This window comes from Ornithodoros turicata, chromosome 1 (genome assembly GCF_037126465.1).
Source record: "Ornithodoros turicata isolate Travis chromosome 1, ASM3712646v1, whole genome shotgun sequence".
Lineage (NCBI taxonomy): Eukaryota > Metazoa > Arthropoda > Arachnida > Ixodida > Argasidae > Ornithodoros > Ornithodoros turicata.
Genome location: NC_088201.1, coordinates 137,811,177 through 137,838,416, shown reverse-complemented (window position 1 = coordinate 137,838,416; position 27,240 = coordinate 137,811,177). Strand labels below are relative to the sequence as shown.

Sequence of the window (27,240 nt, the reverse complement as noted above, 5' to 3'; positions counted from 1 at the left end):
CATTTTGGTATTGAATGACCCAGTTCTGAATTTGTTTCCTGATATTGTTTATTGAACCACCCTCATACTTCTGTCAATAGGACTAGGTCAGGCTCAAGAGACAAGCCGAATTTATGGGGTTTTATGTCTATCAACCGAAGCTGGAGTGAGAATCCCGCCACCAGCTCATGGATAATTTACTTTGCTCTCGTCATTTTATTAGACCTGTCCATTGTGCTTCAGAGAGGCTTATCACAGCTGTTTTTTTTTCGGTTCCTCATCAATCACCTAACGATGCAAAAAAAGAATAACAATAATAACTGAGTGTGCACCGACTCCATGTTAGCAGCGATTCAACAGATACGCGTGCAGAGGATTCCTAAGAACATGTTTGAGCCTTTAATATGTAAAGCGCATGTGATGCAAAAGTAAATTCGTCTTGTGCGACGTTCAGTTGGCAGAACTTGACTCGTTTTACATCTGTCACCGGAAAGGGACGATAAACTCATGCGGTTTCTGGTTTCCAGAATCAATTTCAACTTACAAATCAGTGCACAGTTGTTTGCAATCTTGAAGATGTAAGAGTTCCATTCCTTGGTATCTGCCCAGCTGTGCAAGAAGTAAGTGTCCCATTGTAAACATTTTATATTTTGAATGATCATTCCACGATGATCTTTCCAGCGGTGTATCCTGAACAGAACAGAACATTCAACGAAAGCTTTGTTGTACACCATAGAGCGTCTCGAAACAACATACATCTTTCCTTGTACAGATCCGGTTCAGACAGTATATCTGATTATTTTGTTGAACTCGTCACAGTGTGAGATTGCAGAATGGACAAAACCTTTTCGCAGTGACTCGAAACACGAAAGTGTTGTCGTACAACGAAGTGCTGTTCATAATTGTCACAAAAATGGCGTACGCCTCCCGTTTTCAGCAAATCAGGCCACATAACCATATCATTCGAGATTATGGTTGGCGAGGAGCGTGCTATGCGGTGAAGTTCATTTTTAAGAGTGTAGTGTACAGGCAATAATTTTGCTGGTCTCGATAAGACGTTAGTATCTGATTCTGTTTCAGAGTTCACATCGCTGCTACGACAAAGATGATCAGGTAAAACCATAAACGTTTCTCCCATGAAGAAAACCTAAGCTAAGAAAGCACCTGACAAAGATGAAGTCGGCTGTTCTGACTCAACAGTACCGGATGCTTCCATTGTATTCTTGGCAGTGTTTACATGACAAATACATGACAAAATACATACATGACATGACAAATATATGACAAAACCAGCTCCCGTGCCATAGTGGTTAGGATGATCGCTTACCACGCCGAGACTCGTAGGGAACACTGTTTCGAATCCTGGGACCGGCTGTGCTGACCGGCTGTCTGAGGTTTTCCCTGGGTTTTCCGAAGACTTTCCAGACAAATATGCGCACAGTCCCCCGAAGTCTGCCCATCACTCTAAAAACAGAACTTCACCGCATAGCACAATGTGCGCAAACCAATGCCGCGAATGATAGGGCTATCGCTTTTGATTCGAAGAGAGGTGGGCGTACGCCTTTTTCTGGCAATCTGGATATATGAAAATTGCCACAAAAAGGTGTATGCCCCCCCCTCTCCCTTCGAATCAGAGGCGATAACCCTATCGTTCTTGGCAGTGGTTGGAGCACATCGTGCTATGCGGTGAAGTTCTGTTGTGTGAGTGATGACGTATACTAACCTCCACGTCCCCCTCTCCTTCCTCCTCTCCTCTCTCCATCTGTCCACCGCTCATAGCCACAGTTGCTTCGCGGCGTTAACACGGAATTTAAAAAAAAGAAACACATGACAAGTTCGGATATTTCTTCCGTACAATTTGGCATTAGTACTCCTGTAACTAAATTTTTGGTAATCTTCTCAAGCCAGTTGGGCGAGCCGATTTTGTCGAAAGCAACGAGAAACTTCCCTGTATAGCACTCGTAAATGAATGTGATCTTGGGAATCCGGGGGACCTAGTGGGGCATAATCTTCCGGTTCTACTAGACTATAGTGCCCGGTTTCACGAACGCTGGTTAACTTTGAACCGTGATCAAGGGCCGTTAAAACTTGAAGTGAACACTCAGTTCTTTTTTTAGAGACGTTAGTTGGTGACGTGATAAATGTTTAAGTGACAATAACTGCGTTTAGTGAAGCAGAGTTAACCGTTAAATTCAAATTAAGGGTCTGGTGATCTCGGTTCAAATGTTAACACGCGTTGGTGAAACCAGGACTGGGGCAAGGTTTCACTAAGTGGTCAACTTTGAACCGAGATCAAGGGCGGCTAAAACTTGAAGCTAATGCTCAATTCTTTTTCACAAACGTTAGTTGGTGACCTGATGAATGTTTCAGTGGCAGTAAACCCAGTTAGTGAAGCAGAGTTAAGCGTTAAATTCAAGTTAAGGGACCATTGCTTTCGGTTCAAATGTTGGTGAATTCCAACGGCGGCTGCTGTGTCTGTGCGGCTGCTGCTTCGTGTCTCTAGTTTGCGATGGCATGAATGCCCATTGTCATTCAAATTATTGTGAGAAACAAAGCGCGAAGAGTGGAAAACCAAATATAGGCTAAAGCTTCGTTGTGTGTCACCTTCGATGGAGTGTAGCAGTAAAAAATAACGCTTTCCAATCCCGTCGTAACGGTATTTCCTGCGATTCTTCATATAGCGACCACTCTCTGAAGCTGTTTACGAGGAACATTGGAATTAAGTCATTAAAGAAATAAACCGCCGTCGAATTATGACTTGGTCATGGCGCATCTTCAAAAACACCAAGACCTACTGTATGTACTGAAGTATGTACATAGTACATACAAAAATATAACACTTCTGTGTATGGACACCTGTGCGTCCTAACTTTTCGGGTTCGGGGGGTTGTGTGATTCGGGTTGTATTTTCCAACTTTTAATTCGCTGTGAAATGGAGTCCTATTAATACATTCAGATGGTGTCCTTTTCTTTCTGCTTAGACCTCTTTGCTGATACTTGTTGGCCTCTTTCATGTTGACATAAAAATCATGTACACTAGTTATAAGTGGAGACACTGCACTATCTTTACGGAACTATTAATTTTGAACAACTGTACGGTGTACTACAACAAAGAATCTACTGAGCTTTTCTCATGATCAGTGTTTTTATTCAGTACTTCTGACTCCAAGCAGGTAATTGTGGCAACGAACAGGAGAAATAGCATCCATAATATGCACAAACATTGGTATGCTCAAATACAGCAAGTGTACCAAATAGCAACAAAATAAAACAGAATGAAATGCTGCCAGCAAAGACAAAAACCATAGAAAGAGGTAACATTTCCTTGAGTTTGAGGAACACATAGTACGAAGAGGACAACACAAGACTATAGGTATCACGATCACATTATGAAACATGCTGCGTTACTCACCTCACAGTGAGGAATGCCATTCATACTTTTTGTTGTTTGGATAGATACGTTCATTTTTTCGATCAATTCATTATTGTGTAGTTAGATAAGACATTTCTTGATTTTCTGCCTTACCACATGCCCCCACTGCACATTCCACAATGAATATGATGATGAAGTAGATGATGCTACTTCTACCATTATTGATCATGTTACGACTAATTTTGAGGAGAGTGATGTCAACTGTGGAGTGATTGCCACGGGGATCAAGGAACATGAGTTGATATTTATAATAATAATAATGTTTTATTGGTGCCCAAGAACGGTCGTGACCACCCTAATGTTGGCGCACACATATACAATACAATGCACTACAAATAGACACAGTATATATACAAATACAATAATACAATAGGCAAATACAGGCAATATGCACCACCTACAAGACACGATCTATGCAATCAAAAAAAACAAAACTGTACATGAAAAAGAAAGTACATGACTTGAATCGAAAACAAAGAAAGATCACACGCACATTGTAATGTGAGAAACACATACAATCGCACGGCAACAAAAGGTAAATTATCGGAATAAGTCAAAGAAAAGAAAGTTCCAAAAAATGAGAAAAGATATGGCACCTAAATGATGTACATGATGATGAAAAAATATCAAGAGATGAAGGAAGCGAGTTAAAAAAAAATTGGCACCGTGTAAGGGCATCATTAGGACAGCAGTGGCTGACATAGAATGTTGGGGGATTCTGCAAAGTAGCACGTGAGAGAGAAAAATTTAGGCGGCCTAACAGAAAATGGGAATCAAATATGGAGTGCACACATTTAGAAAGAAACATCATGTCATGAATGTGGCGGCGGTTAACAAGAGGAAGCAAGTGCAGGTAATTTGAAAGCTTGTCGTAGTCATAAGATAAAAATGATGGGACATTCCGCAAGAAACGCGAATGACTAATATGAAGTGCCCTTGTTCGGACAGCTTCAAGATGTTTTATGCCAGTCTAACAAAGCTACCCGAAGGCGCGACACCAGTGTGAGAGAAAGATCTGTCATCGATTACAAGGCGCTAGGTTCTATTTTAGAGATGGCTGATTTGACGTTTTTAGATTCTGACGCTTCAGTGGAAATTAAATGCAATGACGTCGTTGCTAAAATTAACATGTCGATACAAGCTACGACACGCAAGGTAATTCTCACTAAGAGGAATAGAATTAAAAAAAAAAAAACATGGATAACTGCCATACTTAGATGCATCAAGCATAAAAACAATTTGTACAAAAAGCTTCGCAGTCGTTCGGATGATGTGGCCCTAAAAAACCGTTATTCTGCTTATGCTGCTGTTCTCCGCAAGGTACTCCGACAGGCGAAAATTTCATACTATCACAAGTGCTTTAATAATGCGTCTGGCAACAGTTAAAAAAATCTGGAATTTGGTTAATGAAGCCTTGAATCGGAGGGCATCAGCAAAGAAAGTGTCGGCCATCTGCGATCCCAGTGGACGGCTTGTTACTAGACCGGAAGAAATTGCAGAGATATTTAGCGACCACTTCACAAAATGCGTTTTTGATTAGCAAAAATTATGATAGGTTTCGGGAGCTTCCATTGCCTCAGCGTAATGATGACACGTTTTTCCTTTCTCCAATTACACCAACAGAGGTAGAAGGCATGATACAAAAGATAAATAGCAGAAAAGCAGTGGGTCATGATGGCATATCGGTATTTATTTTGGAACGTTTCAGACACATTTTGTCTGTACTCCTTGCTGTGTTAATCAATTTGATGTTCATGGAAGGTTCATTCCCAAAGCATCTAAAAATTGGGAAGGTTGTGCCAGTCTTTAAAAAGGGTGATAGGCTGTCTGCCACAAATTACCGCCCAATATCTGTACTGTCGGCCATGAGCAAAGTTGTTGAAAGAAGCATATTAGATAGATTGCAATTTTTTTTTATGACAGGAATTTGCTTACGCCCTCACAGTACAGTTTCACGAAGAGAAAGTCAACTCAGCTGGCTCTGGTAGATATCGTGGAATACCTAAAGCAGAACCTAGATAACAAAAGATTAACAACGGCCGTTTTTGTTGATCTTTCCCGTGCTTCTGACCTTATCAGCCATCACGTTCTGAAAAAACTCGAACGCTATGGCCCAAGCAGCACAATGTACTGAAAGTCGAGTGCAATAGGGGTAGACGGGTAGGTGGAAGGCCTCAAACAGACTCGTGAAACTAAGGAACATTGATAAAACACATACCGTCCACCCCTATTGCACTCGACTTTCAGTACATTGTGGTGCTTGGGTGAATTACTGTTGCACTGACGGTATTATACGCGGATGATACAAGCATATTTGTCGAGGGCACCTCTCTTCCTGAAGTCCTTGTAAAGGTTAACCTTGTTATTCAAAGGCTTTCCCACTGGGTTGCTGCAAACAAACTAAAAATAAACCTAACTAAATTATGCTTCATGATCTTTCATCCCCGGCAAAAGACAATCATGGATCAGAATCACGATGTCAATTGTTGTGGCGTAAGGCTACAGCAGGTTCACTCGGTTAAGTTTCTGGGAGTGTATTTGGACTCCTGTCTTAGCTGGCTCCCACACGCTGCGTATCTGAGGCAAAAGCTTACACAAGGTTTATTTGCACTCTCTCGTTTAAAACATGTAGTACAGCTAAGTGTTCCATTCCTTGTGTATAGCGCCCTGTTCCATACTCACATATCTTACTGCTTGGAAACATTTGGTATTACCTATAAATCAACTATTGAGCCATTATATTCACTTCAAAAGAATGCGTTACGAGTCATGCTGGGACTTCCTCCACGTGAATCGGTTTCTTTCTGTTTTAGGTTACTGGAAATTAGGGACATACACACGTTGATAATATTCAAATGTCATTTGCTCATGTACTAATTGTTGCACGGCATATTCGACTCAATGCTAATTACAGTTAATTATATCATAAAGCAGTACAATTCCAGAAGTGAGTTCTCTATACGTCTTCCCCAGCCTCGCACGAATTATGGGCTGCAAATGTTCCAGTACTCTGCAGGGAAAAATTGGATTGGACTTCCAACATAGATAAAACATCCGTCTAGTCTTTACATTGTCAGGCAACGATTGTCTGATGTATTGTAACTTATTTTCCCTTTGTTCTCTTCCGGATGTCATTGATGTTGCAGTTATCTCAAATGCTATCTGCAGGGCAGCATTGAACTGTATAATGTGTATGTTAGGGACCGCATCAAACCTTGTAAGCAGAAAGTGTTAAATAAAAGAACCAGAACCAGAATATTCAAAGAAAATTTAATGGTCATTTGTGATAACTACAGTCTGTCAATTAGATTTTCGCTTTGTATCTTATGTGTCTTTAATTTCGGATTTGCCTGTATATCTTCGCAGCGTCATATCCACTGCACGTTCCACAGCCAGCCCTTTGTCACTCTCCACGTGAACCTACATGCCCCTTTGCACGTAAATTAATTCTGCTGAGCTTCCCTCTTGATTTTCCTTCTGATATCCCACTCTCAATAGTAAGGAATTCATCAAACACTGAGCGGTGCCTGCGTTTAGTGCGTTACGCCATGTTGTACTTTGTCTCGCTGGTTGTTTTGGTCAAATTATCAGCATCCCTTCTGCTGTCAGTTCTGAATCATCATCTAGGAAATACAATACAAGACAGGGATTTGCTGGGATTTTCTTCTTGCGCGAATGTTGGGGCTCAAAAGAAACTTACGGTACTTATACGGTAAAATAAAGCCGCATTCGTTCTGCAGAACACAGCAAAGGATACTTGCGCCACAGATATAAATCGTGGAGCTAAGACATTTGTGATTGATAAACTAGCGTAAACGCAGTCTAGGTGGTGGACGAAACAAGCTTGAGCATGAGCAACACGAACATACGTATATGTTCGTGTAAATCCGTGCTCAGGTTATTTTTATCCAGGAATGAAGTGATACAGTGGGCAAACAAACCTCTAGGTCCACACGTTTACTGGTCAAGGCGTAGGGGGAGGGGGGTATGTTTATTAAGAAAATAGATACGAAAAGTTAGCCGGGCAAAGAGCCGGTTTGCTATGCCAAAAAAGAAAAAAAAATGCAAAGAAAAAGAAGGAAAAGGGAAGAAAGGAAAAGGTAAGAAAGACAGAAGGAAAGAGACACTAGAACAACGTCACATGCAGTTCACGAGCCCTGAGACTCGGAGAAAACAGAGGAGAGCAGCAGTGACAGCCCACTGGTTGGGGTGCAAGACAAGGCCAAGGAGAGGGCCAACGAAGTTACAGCCAATCTGGAGCAGACGGCAATGAGAGGTGTTCCTATGGTGAAAGTGTTGCTGACAATGTAGTCGTAGTCAATATGTAAGTCGCAGTTTCGGTCCGGAACTGCAGAGCACATATGGCGCACCGACAGCGAATGTGTAGACGGCGTAGGGGTTAACAAAAAAAACCTTGAATACAGGTGTTCACACACTCACTTGACCTCATCTTGATCATACTCAAACCATCATGTCACTGCTTGCTTACATCACATACACGTATTCATGTAAATGGAGGTTTAAGTGTCACAGGATGCTGTGATTGCAATTCCAAGAGCACTGCAGCCCTGTAAAAAACATCATACACTACCGTGCTATGAAAAAAACAACAACAACAACTTATGTCAGATGCGTAATGTGTCATCTCTGTTCATTTCATATGTTCCCTGTCTTCATTCACTTCACAATGTTTCCTAACGTATCCCAGCTTCCACAATCTAAAGTGCTGACAGACTAATATTGTGATGTTGCACAGCTCTGTCCTTTCCATGAAATCACTATCAGTTCAGTTCAGTTCAAATGTTTTATTTTACAGCTTGTACAGAGGTAATGCCATACAAAATGGGGTAAAGAAATTGAATGCATTATACGGCACGAATTAGAAGGATCAAACGCCATAGGCGTGGAATTGATCCAATATTGTATGCATACAACTCAAGCTGACATACGACAGTGATCGCTAGGAAACACACAAAAAAAAATATAAAAAAATAATTAGTATTACAAACGACTCATACAGGACCAGGACCTTTCAATCAAAGAAGAAAACACCAATATCAACAACATGAAGAGTCAACACCTGATATGTAAAGCATCAACGACAATTACACAGCGCTTTCACCCATGAAATAATCATGAATCATCTTCCTGAGAACCACTAACGAATTACAAGTATGAATATAAGGTGGAAGCGAGTTCCAAACTTTGGCCGCGAAATACTGGAAAGAAAAGTAGCCATAGTTGGTTCGAATACTACGCAAAGTCAAGACAAATGATCCCTGATTCCTTAATGGGATTACGCAGGTCTTGGCCTGTAAACTTACAAACGGTACGGAAATTAGACTGTGCCGCAGTTTGAAAACAATTACACACAATCTACACATAAGCAAAACCTGAACCGACGGTATATTGAAAACATGATATACAAACGAGACACTTTCTTGAGGCGATAGCGATAACATGGCACGAAGCGCCTTATTCTGGGCTATGCGCACTGGATGTGTCGTGTATCGTATGTCAATGCATAACATTCAATGCCATAAGATATATAACTTTGAATATGTGACATGTATACTGTTCTGAGAACTGATAAGAGAGAGAGATATCGAAGTTTGACAATAGCATATATACCTGAGTATATTTTTTGACAGATGTGCGAAATATGTTCATGCCATGAGAGATGTTCATCAAACACTAAGCCTAACAGTTTAACTGACGAACGTCTCTCAATGATATGTGCACCTAGGGCCAGAGATATGCCGTGTGATCGAATGTGCACTTGTGGTGGCTTGAATAAGACATAGGATGATTTGGCTGGACTGACTACGAGTTGATTGTAAGTTAACCAGGTGTTTAACCTTAAAAGAACGTTATTAGCTTTTGCATACAAGTCCACAACGTCATGACTCTCAACAAAGATTGATGTGTCATCTGCATATAAGATTGTTTGAGAGTTAAGGTATGAAGCCAAGTCGTTTATGTAAACAAGAAATAAAAACGGTCCCAAAATGGATCCTTGTGGAACACCAGTAGAATTGGACCCAAGAAATGAAGACGTTTCCCCGAGTTGTACAAATTGTCTTCGATTCCGGAGATAATTACGTATTAAACTGTGAGCGACGCCACGGACTCCATAGCGTTCCAATTTTATGCACAATAGAGAATGATCTATAGTGTCGAACGCTTTTTTAAGATCCACAAAAACGCCCATGGTTAACAATTTTGATTCTATATTACGTTTAATCAGTTCACTAATGGAGAGGGCAGCCAATTCCGGATTTATTTCTACGGAATCCAAACTGAAAGTCTGATAATAAATTGTGTTTCTGAAAAAGGTCCTCAAGTCTAGTAAGCAGTAGACGTTCAAATATTTTAGCAAGTGTGGGCAAGATAGATTCTCCGGTTGTACTCTACTACCTTTTTTAAAAATAGGGCAGACCTTGACAATTTTTAATTCATCAGGAAAACATCCTTCGCTTATCAGCTCATTAAAAATACACGACAAGGGTTCAGATATCAAGCATACTGTGTTCTTGAGAAAGGAAACCGATATCTTATCGTACCCCACAGCTGCGGTTTGTTTCAGTCTCCGAATGACTGATTCTACTTCGCCGGGACAAGAAGGTGAAAAGAAACACGTGTATTCGTTGTGGGATGGCAAAATATTGTCTTGCCTTTCATTATCGCCAGCAACTACCGGTGAAACAACACTTAAGAAATGTTTGTTCAATATATTACATATAGCTTTCTGATTACTAGTTTGGGTTCCGGTGTCATCTATTATGTTTAAGACAGCAGAAGTTGGCTTCACCTTCCCTAATGCACTATTGATAAGATTCCACGATTGTCGTGGATTTCCAAACGCGGCAGAAAATTTTTGTTGAAAATAATTTCTCTTTGACACGCGTAGTAATTTCGTCGTCAGATTCCGATATCTTATGTACCGTTCTTTTATTCTCAAATTATCAGGATTATTGCGCACCTTTTGATACATATTAGCGCGATGGTTTATGGATCGCAACAAGGCAGCCGTAACCCATGGCTTACGTCTTATCTGTCTCCGAGATCGCAAAATGGTTCTAGATGATGCGTCAACACATTCGAGGAGCACTTTGTGGAATTTACTAAACTTAGCAGCAGCGGAAATGTCAGTGTTTACAAAGGACCAATCCACTCCACCCAGGAGTGTTCTTGCCACATCAAAGTCGCAGATTTGGGAACGAGTCACTTGTTCTGTGATAACATGAGACGATAACAATCCAACAGCAAAGATGATATCATGATCCGTCATATCGCACGGTACCACCCCAGCTTTGAAAACAGTCGCGTTCAAATTCGATATGACATGATCTATTAAGCTGCCGTCAAAGTCAGCCGGAGTACTAGTGGGCTCTCGGATCCACTGATCCATACCAATCGCAAGCAAAGTATGCAAGTACTCACCGGACTGACTATGTTGAAGCATGTTGATGTTAATGTCACCCATTATTATAATGTTGCATTGGGAGAGAAGGAGACCACTAAGAACTTCGTCTAGTTTTACAAGAAAGTCAGTCACGCTACACTGGGGCGACCTATATATGACACCAATTATAACGTCTTTACCCTTAAATGCTAATGAGTCAGGACTAAAAAAGTCAGAAGAGACCTCCACAAAAATAGATTCGCAGAAATCGCACTCGATTATAATGTCTCCTCTCAGCCTGTACGGCAACACCTCATTCACAAGTAGCGCTACTCCACCGTGGCAACCGACTGTGGGACTGGAAAATTCTGTGTTATAACCTTGAAATGAGTAGTATACTTCATTATCCTTTCTCAACCAAGTTTCAGAAAGCCCAAATACAGTTATGGGATTTTTTGTTGATGTAATTAATGAACATAGTTCATCGTAATGTTTATTTAAACTACGCACATTTAAATGAAACAAAGAAAATGTGTTACACAAATATTTCTCGTCTAGGTCCTGTAGAGAGAAATATGGAGCAGAAATACTGATCGGTCACAAGAACTAAAGGTGCACTCGCCGTCTCAGCCCTACGACATAAAATTGATATCTTCCTTGGTTTTGATCTGTAGAACTGGAGAGTCATCAGATTTCCTGGCATAAATCTTTCCTTTGTTTGTCCACAGATGCTTCCAGTTTGTTAATCTTTTTTCGTGCTACCGCAGCGCCCATCAGTTGTTTATTTGACGGTGACAAATGTTCATTGATAAATATTTTGGCAGCACCGGATAGTCTGTTGCAGAGTGAATTACTTGCTTGGTCTACATGCATATCATAGTACATGCACATCTGTTTTGCCACGGAAGCCTTGTTATTTATTGCACACAACCTCCAACGCTTGAACAGCTTTCACCCGATTTTGCCACCACAGTAGCTTTTTATTATCTCAGTCTGATGGGACAACACGGCACATTAATGATGGTAGTATCGCATGACTAGGGATACGGCTTTGGTTTTATCCGATAAGCTCTGAAAACACCCACCAGTAATTTTTTAAATGAAGTTTTGTACAAAATAGACTATTCTGATCCACAATGCCAAACTTGCCATGCCAAAAGTCATGTATTGGCCTGTTGTAAAAGGCCACAAAGGGACCGTGATGAATTTGTACAGCATTATGGCTTTCAGCAAATTGTCCTGCCAGGGAGATTCAGAACATCTAATGAGAGTAGGCCATAGTTGCACAAGCAAGCGTGAATATAAGAGGTTGTCCAGTGTCCGATGCTAATATTAGGGACTTACCAAGTTGTGATAATCAAATAGAAGGACAGGTCTCAGATTACCAACACTAACTTCTAACTTGTCTAGTACATACTTCACTTCACTGTAACCGGGAATTTTACATATTGTGCTGCCAACGTGCAATGTCAATGTGCAAACAAAAAGTTACACGCTGCATTACAAAAGTGTGGTGCACACGCTCATGTTTTTTGTTTAATATTTGGTTCTGATTTATATGATGAACTTGAGCAATTGTGACCGTTTGCCCGTTTCCTGGACCTCGGAACAGGCTGTTCGAAACGTATCGGTACACACTTAAGTGTTGTGTTTACTTCACTGCGTACAGACTTCAGTACATGCACTACATCTTGCCGTTTTTGCAGGTATGCCACGACCACGTCATAATTCGACGACGGTTATTTTCTATAATAATGGAATTACAACGTTCCTCATCAACAACTCCACATAGAGTGATCACTATGAATAATTGCAGTAAAGTTGACAGCGATTATTGCTCGTAATGTTACACAGTCCATCGAAGGTGCTTAGACACAACAAAGCTTTAAACTAAATTCGGTTTTTCATTGTTCGAGTTATGTTTCTCAAAATAATTTGAACGACAATGGGCATTCATACCGGAGACGGGAAGCAGCAGCACGTTGTCACTTTAACTGAAAACGTTGACTATCCGTGGTCTCACGTTCTCAAAAGCAAGGCACCTCAACACATCTATCATTTACTTCTCACTCATTAGCCGTCCAGTGACATGCTCCGAACACGAATATAGCGGCCGCCATGACATTTCAGGGTTTTCTGCTGCTGCCGGGATACGCAGTACATCGCCGCGGGCGTGCTAACTGGAGGCGGCGGCGGCGATCTGTTGTACAATGGTTGTACAGGAGCGGGTTTGGAAATACGCCTCCCGGTCACTTCATCACTATCACCCGCCATGATGGCATATGCTACTACTCAAGGCTGGTTCACACTGCCACGTTCGCGCTTACGGGCTACGGGTTGCGCTTACGTAGTACCCATCTCGTTGCCGGCTACCGTTCCTCCATCGTTCACATTACTACGTTTCGGCGCTCCGTTCCTCCAATGAGGAGCGGCCTCCTAGAGCGCCATCCTTCCGAAGAAAAGTGAAATAGAGCCCCAGACTAGCATGGCGTCCAGGGTCGAGCACCCCGGTGTTGGCTGCTTTGGAAGACAATCATATATTACCTGACGATGTTCTTAACTGTTCATGTTCTTAGCTTAACGCCATCGTCGACAGTGCAAAGTACAACTCGCTACTTCGGTCAGATTCCTTGAGTAAGATATCATCTGACAGACCCACTGCTATGCTAATTGTCATCCATGAGTTTTCTTTTTTCGTGGCATCGCTGTAGTCGCTTCTTTTTCTATTGTATGGCCAGGGAAACTTCTCAACTAGGAGAATAAGAGCTTCTAAGACATCTAATGTTTCCGCCATCTTTGCAAGGAGACGCGTGAGACAAAACGCTTGCGCGGCATCCGAACTTTTCTTCCATCCTATTGGCCAGTGCGCTTACGGTTACGGAGCTTGCGGGAGAAAAGTTGAAGTTGCTTCAACTCCTTGCGGAAACGATCTGACGGGCGCCGTCTCTTCATCGTCATGGCAACCCCCACCGTAAGCGCCCGTAACCCGTAGATGCAAGCGTAAACGTGACAGTGTGAACCAGCCTTCACTCTGACTTGGTTTGCAGCGTCCAGAGACCACAAGTTCGTGTTTTCGAATGCTACAAGGCATACGCGGAGAGCTCTCAATCTACCGGAGGGTGCCGGGGCAGAATGTCCCCTCCTTCCATGCACACACATTGGTCCATGCACACACACACAGGTCGGACAGGGTGTCAGGAATGGTGTTGCGACGTTGTGAGGCAAATTTTTACAGTATATTCATGATAACTCGCATGAAACACTCTATTCTGCCCCCCATTCGGCCCCCCAAGCCCCCCGTAGCCGGCGCGTATGGTACAAAGTATACGGCTTCTCTTAACAATAAGATGTAGTCCCTCGTACTGAGGCGCAGACTTGTAGTCTTCACTTGGGACACAGTGGACGAGGTGTTGCAGGCTGCCATATTGTTTTATGCTACGGAAACAACGTCGATGACGGAGCGCAAAAAGATGAGCCGGTCGTTCCAACGTAAAACGCAGAAGCCGCGCTTCCGTTCCCGCGTACGCGGTCTTCCTCAGATAGAGAACAGCGTTCCTTCCGATCGCTGGGTAACGGTTTTCTAAAACTCTCTACTTCCGCAACAACTGCACGGGAGGTGCACGTTGCTTCATCTTTTCCACCATAGTGTTGTGGCCCGTCTGCGAATGCCCCGTTATTGCTGCGTCCTGAGTCAACAAACGCTTTGTCACCGTGCTTTCTTGAACCTTTTCTTTCTCTCATGCGCATAGACGTACTGTTGTATCCTATATGCACACGGCCTGCTCTAGTAATATAAATACATTCCGAATTCGTGATTCTCTGCAGTGTACTTCATGTAACGTGTTTTGCCTAATCATGGGCAGGAAATGTAACGTCCAGTACATCATCAATAGTCGTCCAACTTTAGTCTCTGTGCATTTTATTCTTCCCGGGCATATCATTAATACCCAATTAGAAATCGTCATTATAGAATCTTGGCGGCACTAATGATATCAAACGAAAAATAAAAAAAATATCGTGAATAATGTTTCGTATATCAAAATTATCTGCTGTTGAGCCGCAGGGGCTCAATACACGAGGGCACCGTAGAGTTGGTTAACTTTTAACCAGGGATTTCCCTACACCCCCCCCCCCCCGAGGGAGGGGGTGTACAACACCAGGGGGATGTTTTTCAACACCCCCTCCAGAAATTGCAACACCCCCCCCCCCCTTGAAAGCTCGGCACCCCACCCCCCAGCAGTGAATTTCTGGGGAAATCAATGCTTGTAACCGCGTCCAGTCTTCACCCCCAGGTTCTTCCCATTAGTTCTCGTATTTCTTGTGTTGCTTCACAACTCTGTGAACTTTTTGTTTGGTATAAACTCACTATAATGCATTCATCATGAATGCATCATATATCATAAGCACATGTATCAACATAGCATTCAGAAATGCTGTGTTGATACATGCGCTTATCCATAATTTCCACACGTTGCTTGTACGGAATTGTGTGCCGTGTTCTCCCTTTCGTTTCCTTAGATCAAGATTCAATGACTGCAGCTGTGACGTGTTTTTATAAGACAGCATAATCCCCACACTTTGTTGGTCTCGCTGTTGCAATGCGAGAAACCCAGCGTTTTAGTGTCCACCATTTCGGGGACCATTTGAGAAGCTGCAAACTACAATACGAGAGCCTACCACATACAGCGTAACAACTAATGAAAACAGGTTGATCCTGCAAAGTTAGGACGGACAATGACTAGAATGAGTACTGGAGAGTACTTGTTTGATCGTACCGCGAGATCCCCCCAAGCGACAACACTGGTCCCTTTTGCTTTATTTTCTTTATCATTCATGTGCCATGAAATGTTTAATGCGTTACATTTCCGCAGATATGTTTCTTCCATACCTGTGGTATGAAATACAGCGACGTGAAGGCTCTGGCACGCAAATACTGGAATATGGGGGACTCCTATTACAAAGACGACGAGATCTGTGCAGCTCCATAGACATCAAGAAGAACGTCGGACGGACTTCCCTTTAGTGTTGATGAACTTCATTTTGATCACGTACAGAAGAACAGTTGTTCACTATCTTAGTCCCATAAACGATTTCAACAGTGTCAGTAGAATACTACCGTTTTGTTTATTTTTCTTTCGCATTTCGCTTTTCCCTATGCCAACAGCACACCTATAGCGTTATCACGTAAAGACACGCAAGATCGTCTCTAAAGTTCCCCCTCAGAATCCATGGAGGAAACTAGTCATACCAGATGTTTATATGGCTCGACGAAGAACGGTGCCCTCTATTCGCGTACATCGCTTCGTGTGTTCCAGGCATTTGAAGTTAAGACTTCATGTGCTCTGAACAGCAGCGGTGCACTTCCTGCAACGGACCGTTTCCATATTCGCGTCGCCCCTGGCGGCGGAATGTCGAACGTCGTGTTTTTCCCCCCAATAACGGTGCCGCTTTACGAACTGGCACGTACGTTGCGTGGGAAAGTAGCAAGAGAAGATTGGAAGAATAATGCGGAAAGAGTGAAAGCGCATTGTACTCATTATCAGACGTCAAACGTCTGCGTAACCTTGAAACCGATTATCTCCCCACAATGAACATGACAGTCGCCCGCAGGTGGGTTTATGGCTATGTTTTCCGTTCAAAAATGGCGGACTCAAGGGCTGGGCATGCGCATACGCGTTCTCGGAAATGGTCCATTGGCATGCGTTCAGCCATCTGCCTGAGCAGCTGCTTGGCTTGCTGCAAACCCATTAGCACGGGCGTTCCGGGGATGATTCAATACCAAAACCACTTTTTTTTTTTTTCAGTCAGATGTGATTCACACAAGGTTTTTGTACTTCAGGTTTTCTTTTGCCCATTGTATTTTTTACTGTATGTGAAAAGATTTCACGCAGGAAACGCCAAAACTGAAAAAAAAACCTTAAGCAGTGCAACCAATTATGTTCGCAGCTGCACATACATATGTGAACTAAATCAATTGCCACGCGCAATTGGCGCAAATATGGCGCCGAGAAGGTTGGGAATCGCCCCCTGGTGTACACTGAGCAAACCGTGTCGTGGGGATATTCCAGGGCACTATTCGCACATTGTATTGCGCATCGAGGCATTGAACGTGTAAGAGGCTGTCCAGCGTTGGTCTTTCCAGATAATGCACAAACGAGACGACATATGTGTTCCAAGAATGTCGCATTTTCATTCCAATTTGACAGTTTTTACTGTAAGTAACAAAAAGGAAACAGAAACGAGGACCTCCACCAACAGGCGGCACAGCGGCGTCCCTAGTGAGGGTCCCGCCGCCAATAGCAGCCGTCGAAAAGCCAGACGGCGGTGGGAATCCAAGCACACACTTTCTCAATTGCAAACCATTTAGGAAAAGAGTGCGTGTCCCGATGTATGATTGGGGCCCCTGGATTAAGTCGCCGGAAAGAACATGCCAGCGTAGGTTAGTGGTTAGCGCAGTCGAGAGGAGCATGATTAGATTCTCAGCGTTATCTTGCTTTTTCGATGACTGCCATATTTCACCTGTGCGTGTTTTCAGGCACCTTGAGTTGTCTTCGTCCGTTTTTGTGTTTCAGCCTTAGAACAGTTACCCTCCATCATGCACTGCCATGCCCTGCTTCAGAGATTCCGAAAGCGTTGTGGCCGAATAACATTGCGACCATTAGCTACAGAAGTTATTGTGAGAGAATTTGCCACTCAGCAGCAACTCGTACACCTTGAGGCGTAATCATCCTGTGCAGGGAGAAACTCGATTATCAACTGGATGTCATTACGCGAACATAGATATTTGATCCCACCAAATATGAGCTCCAAAATGCTTTCTTACAAGTTGCTTGCTTACTTTGTGTCTTTCTTTTACAACGTATACCGTTCGCGTTAGACTGAGGGGGAGCTAAGATCCTGTTCATACTTTCTGGCTGTTGCGCAACATTTGAAACTCCTCGAGGCTGCATGTCGCTTCCCCATGGCAAGGTAGGTCGCACACTGTCCCTTGCTCAACACCGGGCACACCAGCAACACACACTCCGCTTGACCCTCGTTAAAAAAAGCCCCAACAGGGGTCTCCTAATCCATTCCTGATTCATTAATCCGCCCGGATAAGTGAAGATGGTTATTGGGTGTTTTCCTCATCGGTTCCTGGAATCCTTGCGTGCATTCGAAAACGGAATCCCGTATAGGCGGGCGGCAGCTGTTATTAACAGCAGGGTCATTCCAGGCCAAATCACCCAAAGGTGTCGTGCTCGACACCCCTCAGTTTTGCTTCAAAAAGTTATCATGGACTCCTTATTGCAAATAAAGATATTTTCCCCAGTTTTACTAGACAATGTTGAACCGTTGTCGATTTAGGCGGGGTCAAAGTCCGTCAGAATAGCGAAAACCATGCTACAAAAAAGTTACCTACTGAGCAGGGTTTCGCGTCTAGGTGGACTTTAGTGGCATAGGATGAAAGAGCGTAACCCTAACATTCTGCCAATATCAAGTTCCTCCCTCGTGTTTCATTTTCGGCCAGCGAAACAGGGCTGATTTTTGGCGCTATTTCTTACAACTTTGCGCCTTGCTAAGGGCACTTTTCGCATAAGCTGGAAGGAACAAATAAATTCAGCGTGTTTTGGACCTCCCATACTTCAAAATCACATGTTTTCAAGGCCGACCACACAATACTTTTTGCCCCATTTAATCCCAAATGTCGTACTTTTGGTAAAGTTGGCCGTTTTCAACGCCATTTTTGAAACTGAAGCGGTCGGCAGAGAACAATCTAAATAGATGGAGATGACAGATCAATATCTATACTAAAGCATATAAAAAATTGAGAAGGTACTTTTTGATAAGGGCGAGAAAATATTTCATGTTCCACATAGTTACGCGAGGGCCGCACGAGACGGCTCCCTGTGAGGCGCGCGAACAGATCGCGTGCCTATAGGTTTCACAAGCCGCGTCCTGCGGCCGGAAGCATATTCTCTTTTTTGCCAGCCCTTTTGTTAATAAACTGTAGTTTTTATTGTTATCAGTGCATGGGTAAGTATTGTTAGTAGGCGTTAGAGCCTTTCATTCGCGGCGTTTTAAAGTGGTAGTCATGAGAAATGCCACCGATGCTTTCACACTCACAAGGAACATTACGAGCAAACCATACTATCCCTTCAAATGCGCGTTTCTTATGATTAATACCAACGCAGGTCACGTTGTGAGCGGATGGCTTTTGGTGCATTGTAGCGTCCAAACACGTGCTCGTACATCCACGTAACATTTAACACATGGCCTTGAAATCGGCTTAGGAGAGCTCATCCGCGGCTCAGCCGGTTAGTTTATGATCGTCTTTCTCACATGGGATGCATGCCGGGTAACCAAAAAGGTGGTTGTTGCTCCAAGTTTCTTACTGAAGTCGTTGTGTTGAACAATGGCCGAAGTAGGAACGTCAGCAAATGCGCGCGTGCAAAATGAAGGACTGCGGTATGAAAGTGCGTGGCAAGCACGGAAACTCCAGTCTGAGCAGCGTTCAAGACCTATCTTTTCGCCGTACAGAGGAAATTGTAGTGGTCACTTCTAATGAGATACCCTAGCAATGGTCGCCTTCGCTTTTTAACGTCTCAAAAGAAAATATGAAATAATAATGAAACCGTTGTGGCATTCATTTATGTGGGTATCTTCTTGCTCTTACTTCAAACTGTTACAATGAAAATAAAATATGTAGACTGTCTGAATTGCAAATAAACTGTTTTTATCATTCCATCCTGCTTGGGTGATCATCAGCAGCCAGCTGTTCAGTGTGGATAGATTGGCAAGCACCACATGAACGTCTCGGGCTAGTACGCGGTAGTAGCATAGATGTGACTTAGCTGAATATAATGTCTGTTCTGGTCCTCCATAGCGGATAGGAAAACTTCACCACACGGAGAAACGTTATCCGAACCAAGCATCGCGACCCGCCCGTGCGCCGTCCAGCGTAACTATGAGTAGAGTGGGTGGGATATAAAAATTTATTTCTCCCAAATTATTTTCTCCCCTTATCAAAAAGTACCTTCTCAATTTTTTTATATGCTTTAGTATAGATACTGATCTGTCATCTCCGTCTATTTGGATTGTTCTCGGCCGACCGCTTCATTTTCAAAAATGGCGTTGAAGACGGCCAACTTTACCAAAACTACGGCATTTGGGATTAAATGTGGAATAAAGTATTGTGTGGTCGGCCTTCAAAACATGTGATTTCGAAGCATGGAAGGTACAGAACACGCTGAATATATTTGTCCCTTCCAGCTTGTGCGAAAAGTGCCCTTAGTAAGGCGCAAAGTTGTAAGAAATAGCGCCAAAAAGCAGCCCTGTTTCGCTGGCCGAAAATGAAACACGAGGGATGAACTTGATATTGGCAGAATGTTAGGGCCACGCTCTTTCATTCTATGTCACTAAAGTCCACCTAGACTCAAAACCCTGCTCAGTAGGTAACTTTTTTCGTAGCATGGTTTTCGCGATTCTGACGAACTTTGACCCCGCCTAAATCGACAACGGTTCAACATTGTCCAGTAAAACTAGGGGAAATATCTCCAATAATTAGTCCATGATAATTTTTGGAAGCGAAACTGAGGGGGGTCGAGCACGACCTCTGGTTGATTTGGCCTCGAATGACCCAGCAGTTGTCAAAGGTTAGCGTGCATAATTTATTAAAGGGGTTCTAAAGGGGTTGCTGTCTGTGGGTCTTGTAGGCTACTGGAAGCAGGTATATTCCGTACTCAATGTTCATTATTTGGAATACACCCGCAATGCATCGTAGGAATAACTACACCGTCCCGTATCGGGACCACAAGTGCGCGCTATATCGTGCTGATTATGAGGTGTGTGTAATGAGGGGTTTCACGTAAAAATGCCGAATGGATGCATCGTAAGGACGAAATATCCAATCTGGCCCTTCGAGACCGCGCTCGCACGTGCGACACGCGGTAGGTCCACCCACAAGCAACTACGGCAATCGGAGAATGTGGGTTCGAATGCAACCGATGGTGCCTTTTCTTTAGCTGCTGTTTACCAAATCTTAGTCGGTTTATTACGCCAAAAAGATCACCATCATCTTCAGTACAAGGCTATTGACATGTTTGTGTGGCCTTAGTAAAAAGTATTTGAATCCATGAGCCCACGAACGAAATTACATCACGCCATCGGGAGCCACGTGGCAATGCTCCAGTCACTGATTGGCGGGTGCACGAACAACTGATCAAGGTTTCGCTCGAGGAGCGACGCCGAGCAACTCGGGTTGCTCGTGGTTCCTGCATTTGGCCGACTGGCAACATAGTTGGTGAAAAAAGCTGCTCCGTATGAACGCTGCCTGATTTCGTGAGTGTTACGTTGTTGTGTTGCGGTACCGGCGAAAGCTTCCGCTACTACAGATGGGCCCGGCGAGATCTGTATCCCCACACGTCACAGCTCAGTCGAAGCTTCCCTTACACCGCGTTGATAGGATAAAGAAATGCGGGAACGGGCAGTTCCCGCAATATGTTTGTTTTGATAATTGGATGCGCTCATGGTGACGTACCCTTGACGTTTTGCCCCGATTCGAAGGAAGGAAAGAGGGGCCTTCAAACTGGTACCTTTATTCACGTTTTAAGTACAAGCGGTACAACTGGTGAAAATCGTTATTTTTGCATTATTCAAATGATGGCGGAATCTTTCATATCTTCAAGAGATATTTTTTGCACTTTAGTGCCCCTTTAACAATTGCTCAACCACACCATCTGGTGCATTTTTATAGTTGGGACGCCATGGACAAGTCCCGTTTCTTTAGTTTTGCTGTCAAGGTAACGGCATCTTTCATTCCGCGAGGACAATCTTTCGCAGTTTAATGTTCCTTTCACATTACCTCACCGGTTCCCTGAATAGTTCTACCCCGGTTCCGGTTCTATGGTTGTTTTATTTCTTTCTCTTACAAGACGTAATAGAAATGGGACGCGCTGGTAGCATCGCAACGACAGCTTTAAAGCGGCACTAAAGTGGAGAAAATCCTCTAAAGATTTCTAAAGCGCGAAGGAACTAGGTACAAACGTTGCGCCGTTTCTAATTCAAACGTGAATAAAGGTGCCAGTTTGGAGTTCCTCTTTCCTTCCTCCGAATCGGCGTAGAATGTCAAGGGTACGTCAAATTGTCAAATGAAAGATATTGCAGGAACTGCTTCTTCCAGCGTTTCTTTGTCCAATCAACGCAGTACGCGTAGGGACACACTTGGCGGGGACACGTATTCTGTAGCAGCGGAGGCTTTCGCTAAACAAGAACAGAACCAGCGTGTGATCAAACGCACAAATGATAGCTAACGTTCGAAAAACGAAACTTTACGAAACGGATACGACGCAGTTGTGATTATCGCTTCTGGTATGGGAATGACAGCACACCCTTATGAAAATTTAATTTGCCAGTCTATTGAGATTATTTGGACTTTCTTTGGCTTCTTTGGGTTTTCTTTTGACTTGGATTTTCAATGGACAATTGGCAAAACAATGGCTATAGACAACCAGTGGCCTTTCTTTTTCTTGAATGTCCATAGAGGTCATACCAAAGAAGGTCTATTGACTGTATCTGGACTTCCTTTTTCTGGACTTTAAAATGACAAAGTCCAAAGAACGACCAAAAGGAGTCTAGAGAAAATGGGAGCAAACAAACTTTGGTAAAAGCTGTCGGAACATTGACTTCCACTCCAGTAGCGTTATAAAATAAATAAATATTGTCTTTGTTAGGACAAAAGAGACCTCTTTTAACGAAGACAGTGGTACTGTCAAAACGTCGACTGTTCTTTTAAACATTGCATAGCATATTTTAATCGTTGCGTTAGATTACCCATTAAATAAACTAGCTTTTGTTGACTTTCTTGGAATTTGTCACCCACGTCTTATTATTTTACTCTTATTCAACTTTGCAGCAGTCTGATATATATATATATATATATGTGTATCCTGAAAAGTTGGAGTTGGATCGGACGGCTACGTAATTATAGTTGAAATAAATGGGAGACAGAAGACGAAAGTAGGGGAAGTAACAAAAAAGGGGTTTATTAAAACTTAAAAATCATAAAAGTTAGGGAGGATGTCTACGATACTGCGGAAGCTCCGCCGCCTTCGAGACAAAAGACCTAAATGTGGCCACGAGGCTGATAAGGGGCTTGAGAATGACGTGGTCGGTTGGGGGAAATTCCCGCCACCTGGCGGTTGTCAATTGGGGAAATTCCAGAGCGTTTCTGTGTCAGGTCCAGGAGTGGGGTCATCGTCCTTGTGGGTCAGTGGGGACCTTGATCTGGCTGAAACGAGAAAAGGCAACAGGGTCTTATCTAGGTTGTTAGACTTCTTATTGTTGACAGCATGCCAGGGTCCTCGTTAATGGCCGATCGGAATTTGTAAATTAGGTAAGATTCCCGTTGTTCCCGGGAGCGGTCGGAGGTAAAGTTCGACTGGAGAATAAAAACTGAGGCTTCGTTGATTGAATGTTCTGGTTGTTTGAAATGGCGTGAGACTGGGACATTAGGTTTCTTGGTAACATCCGATCGGTGATTGTTGAATCAAATTCGGAAATAAGTTTTTGTCTGACCCACGTATTGGGCCCGGCATGTGTTGCATTGGATTAGATAGATAACATTGCATGAGTTACAGTCTACGTCTGCGTTGATCTTGACGGTAAAGTTGGAATTCGTACTTCTGACCGTTTGTGCGATCTGCATTAACTTGCAAATCTGTCATCTCCTGCCATTACATGGATGACAGCCCGCCGGAGGGCTAGTGGGTTCGCCTACTTTAGAGCGGACCAAGCTATCTTGTAAGTTACGTGTACGTCTATAAGCGACACGTGGTGGATTAGGAAATATGTTTTTCGTGCGTTCTGACTGGAGAAGGATACTGTGGTGGCGGCTAAGTATGTTGTTAATGTTTGGGATATTTCCGGCGAATGTTACAGTTAAGTTCACGGCATTACTTTCTGATTTGTTTTGTCTTTTCTCCAGTAAGCTTAGACGATTTGCCTTGCGAGCTCTGTTGAGAGCATCCTGAACTAGATCGGGTGGATACCGACGACCGACAAAGGTTTGTTGCAGCTGTTCTAAATTTCTGTCCAGATCGTCGTCATTCGAGCAGATTCTCCTATACCGAAGGGCTTGACTATAGGGAATGGCCAGTTTCGTGTGGCGAGGATGACAACTATGGAATGACAAGTACTGCTGAGAGTCTGTGGGTTTACGGAACAGATCAGACGTTAAAACTCCATTGGTTAGCTTAATTTGAACATCAAGAAAGCTAACAGTGACGGCAGAATAGGTGTGAGTGAAGTTAATAGAAGTATGGAACTCATTGAAATCGCGTATAAATTCCAATAGGCTGTCTTCCGAATGTGGCCAGATCATAAATATGTCATCAAGGTAGCGCTTGTATAAAGCGGGTTTGTCCTCACGCGTGCTCAAGAATGCTTCTTCTAGTGAACCCATGAATAGGTTTGCATAGTTTGGTGCCATTTTAGTGCCCATAGCGGTGCCGTTGACTTGTAAATAGTGGCCATCGTTAAATTCAAAGTTGTTGTTCTTTAGGATCAGTTCTAGTAGAGTAGATACGACAGATGGATCACAACAAGAATCAGAGTACTTTGAAAAAGCCGCCTCGGCTGCAGCTATGCCATCATCGTGGGGAATATTGGTATACAGGGAAGAAACATCTAACGTAACTAGGAGACTAGATGGGGATGGCTGACATTGATTTAGTATTTGCAGGAAGTGATTGGCGTCCTTGATGTACGATGGTAGTCGCGGGGGTATGTCCTTAAGAAGATGATCTACGAAACTAGAGAGTTTTTCAGTGGCTGTCCCATTGCAGGAAACGATTGGACGTCCGGGGTTCCCCGGTTTATGAATCTTTGGGAGCATGTAGAATCTACCTGGCTTTGAGTTACGGGGAAGAAGGAATTCATATACCGCCGAATCGATCTTCTTTGCGGCCTTTAATGCCTTTAGATGTTTTGTGATATCTGAAACAATATGTTCCGTGGGATCAGTGTCTAAAGTTTTGTAAAACGTGGCACAAGCCAATTGTCGCAGTCCCTCATCGATATAATCCTGCATATTCATTACGACAATTGCACCACCTTTATCTGCCCTTTTGATTATTAGGTTTTTCGATTTTTTAAGATGCGACAGACTACTTTGCTCGGCTTGACTCAAATTTGGTTTGGTTTTGCGGGAAGAGGGATTATATGAAGTAATTATATCTTTTTGAACTGCTTTTATATATATATCAAGAGCTTTTTCGCGATTGGGCTCTGGCGTAAATTCACACGGTGGCTTGAAAGGTTTGGGTGTTGTATCAGGCTTATCATGAAAATACTCTTTCAGACGCATACGTCGGGCAAAATTATCTAAATCGAGATGGAGTTTGTATTCGTCTACCTTGTTATTATTTGGGCAGAATGAAAGCCCACGGCTAAGAAGTGATAGTTCAGAATCGCTGAGGGGGTGGGACGACAAATTAACAACATTTTGAGGTGACGTATTGGTTGTGTTGTCATGAGCGTTAGGATTTTGATTGTCACAGTGTTCGGTTTCACCTTGGGAATCTAACGAGGGAGTAATTATGTTACTACTACCTGCGAGATTCGCGTTATATTTAGACATAAGGTCAGGATCTATCTGGTCCCTTGTCATTTTTTTACGTTTCGTGTTATTCACAGTTTCTTCCAAGTTCCTAGTGAACTGTGCTCATGCGCGTCCGTAAGGGTCACAGTATCGCGGATAGTTTTAGCTTGCTGAGATATTTCTGCAGTTGTTTCCTCACAGTGGGCTATTAGAACTTCCAGTAATGCAGTAGAGGCGTTGCTAAGGGTTTCATTCCATTTCGTTTGAAGGGTGTGGTTCAGAGGGAAGGTTGGCTGGAGCTTAATCGCGAGTCCTTTAGGAATTTTGTTATGATCGCTATAGACTTGCAGTGCGGTACGGTGGGAATTGTAGCGTATATATTTGTCGTTTAATTGTCGGATTTTGAAAAATGCTTTTGTACTCGGGCATGGCTCATTTGGATTAGAAAAGGTACGCTCACCGGCGGTTAGTCAGTCCTGTTTACGTGCCCTCGATGTCCGTTCGGAGTGCCTTCGTCGCAGCATGGCTGCCTCTTGTGGGGTGGGCCATACTGGATTCGGGATGACCGGGACGTCAGCTCTGCGTGGTGGAAATTGTCGAAGCAGGTGTGGGATCAGGTCCTGGAGGTGGTGGCTCATCATCCGCACTCCTTCGAAGTTTGGGTGAAGGCCATCCGCCGCAAGCACCTGGGTTGGACGTCGTCGGTAGAAGCCATGGTCGAGGTAGAAAAGGAATGGTAATTCACTGGCTTGCACTGTGGCATTGAGGAGTGCTCAGTCACCCTCCCAGGTGTATATCGCTCGCTGAGTGACCCCTGGTTTGCCAATTCGGAACGATGCGCAGCTACCCAGGGCCGACGAGCCGCAAACACGGCGAAACACGTGTCCTCTGGTGCTGCCGCGTCGTTCCATGAGTATCTGTTTCTCTGCGTGCAGCCATAGAAGCCATATTAATCTGTAAGTTTGAATTTCAAACACGTCTAGTATCATTTATTTGTTTCTTTAATGACTTTTTTTCCTGCATTACAATTCACTGGCTTGCACTGTGGCATTGAGGAGTGCTCAGTCACCCTCCCTGGTGTATATCGCTCGCTAAGTGACCCCTGGTTTGCCAATTCGGAACGATGCGCAGCTACCCAGGGCCGACGAGCCGCAAACACGGCGAAACACGTGTCCTCTGGTGCTGCCGCATCGTTCCATGAGTATATGTATATATATATATATATATACACTTATATACAGAAGAAATAAGTTCGCACAGAGCACCACCAAAGGAATATTTTCAGATGACTTCATTTAATTCATTTTGAAATTACACAGACACGACGTTTCGAACGGTGGACCGTTCTTTTTCAAGTGAAAAGATATAATGAGTTGGTCAAACAGAAAACACTCACTTTCGTGTGCTTCGACAGTGGTGGGGGAAGGGAAATCGCAGTGCGTTGAGGTTGCCGAAGGGAGGTCATAAATTCTGTGTGCGGGGTCCTGTCGAGTGTGTTTCGCACGTGGGTGGGGGTTTTTGGGGGGGGGGGGGGTCTTTCCCTAAGACGCATTTGTGTGGAAAGGACTCGTTTGCGTCGCGTAAACGGGTGTAGCTTCTTGTTGTGTTGTAGGCGTTATTATTTCTTCATGTTTTTCGCAGTGGACAGCGATCCCGGGTGTTCGTTTAGTGCCGGATTGAATTTATGTATTAAAAATGATTCCTTCATTTCACGATCCCTATAGCTCTTGAATCCGGATTGTAATATGGCATATGTACTTGGTGGAACATATAAGTGAAACAAAAAACCACGTCAAGTGCCATGTCCAATGAAAGGTAATCTGCACGCTACATATGACACAACATGCT

At 43.4% G+C, this 27,240-nt stretch overlaps 1 protein-coding gene across 4 annotated transcripts in view; it reads left to right on the top strand.

Annotated features, from left to right (window-relative positions):
* The window catches only part of LOC135369754 (uncharacterized), a 74,454-nt gene extending 58,533 nt beyond the window's left edge, over positions 1-15,921 (top strand). For 3 of the 4 annotated variants that reach the window (XM_064603281.1, XM_064603274.1, XM_064603295.1), the window contains 3 exons: positions 507-599; positions 1,060-1,092; positions 15,689-15,921. In XM_064603281.1, the coding sequence (XP_064459351.1) occupies positions 507-599; positions 1,060-1,092; positions 15,689-15,805 (243 nt within the window). In that variant the 3' untranslated portion in view covers positions 15,806-15,921. The remainder of the gene's footprint in view (positions 1-506; positions 600-1,059; positions 1,093-15,688) is intronic. The other variant, XM_064603289.1, reaches the window with a different exon arrangement.
* The last annotated feature ends 11,319 nt before the right edge of the window (positions 15,922-27,240 follow it).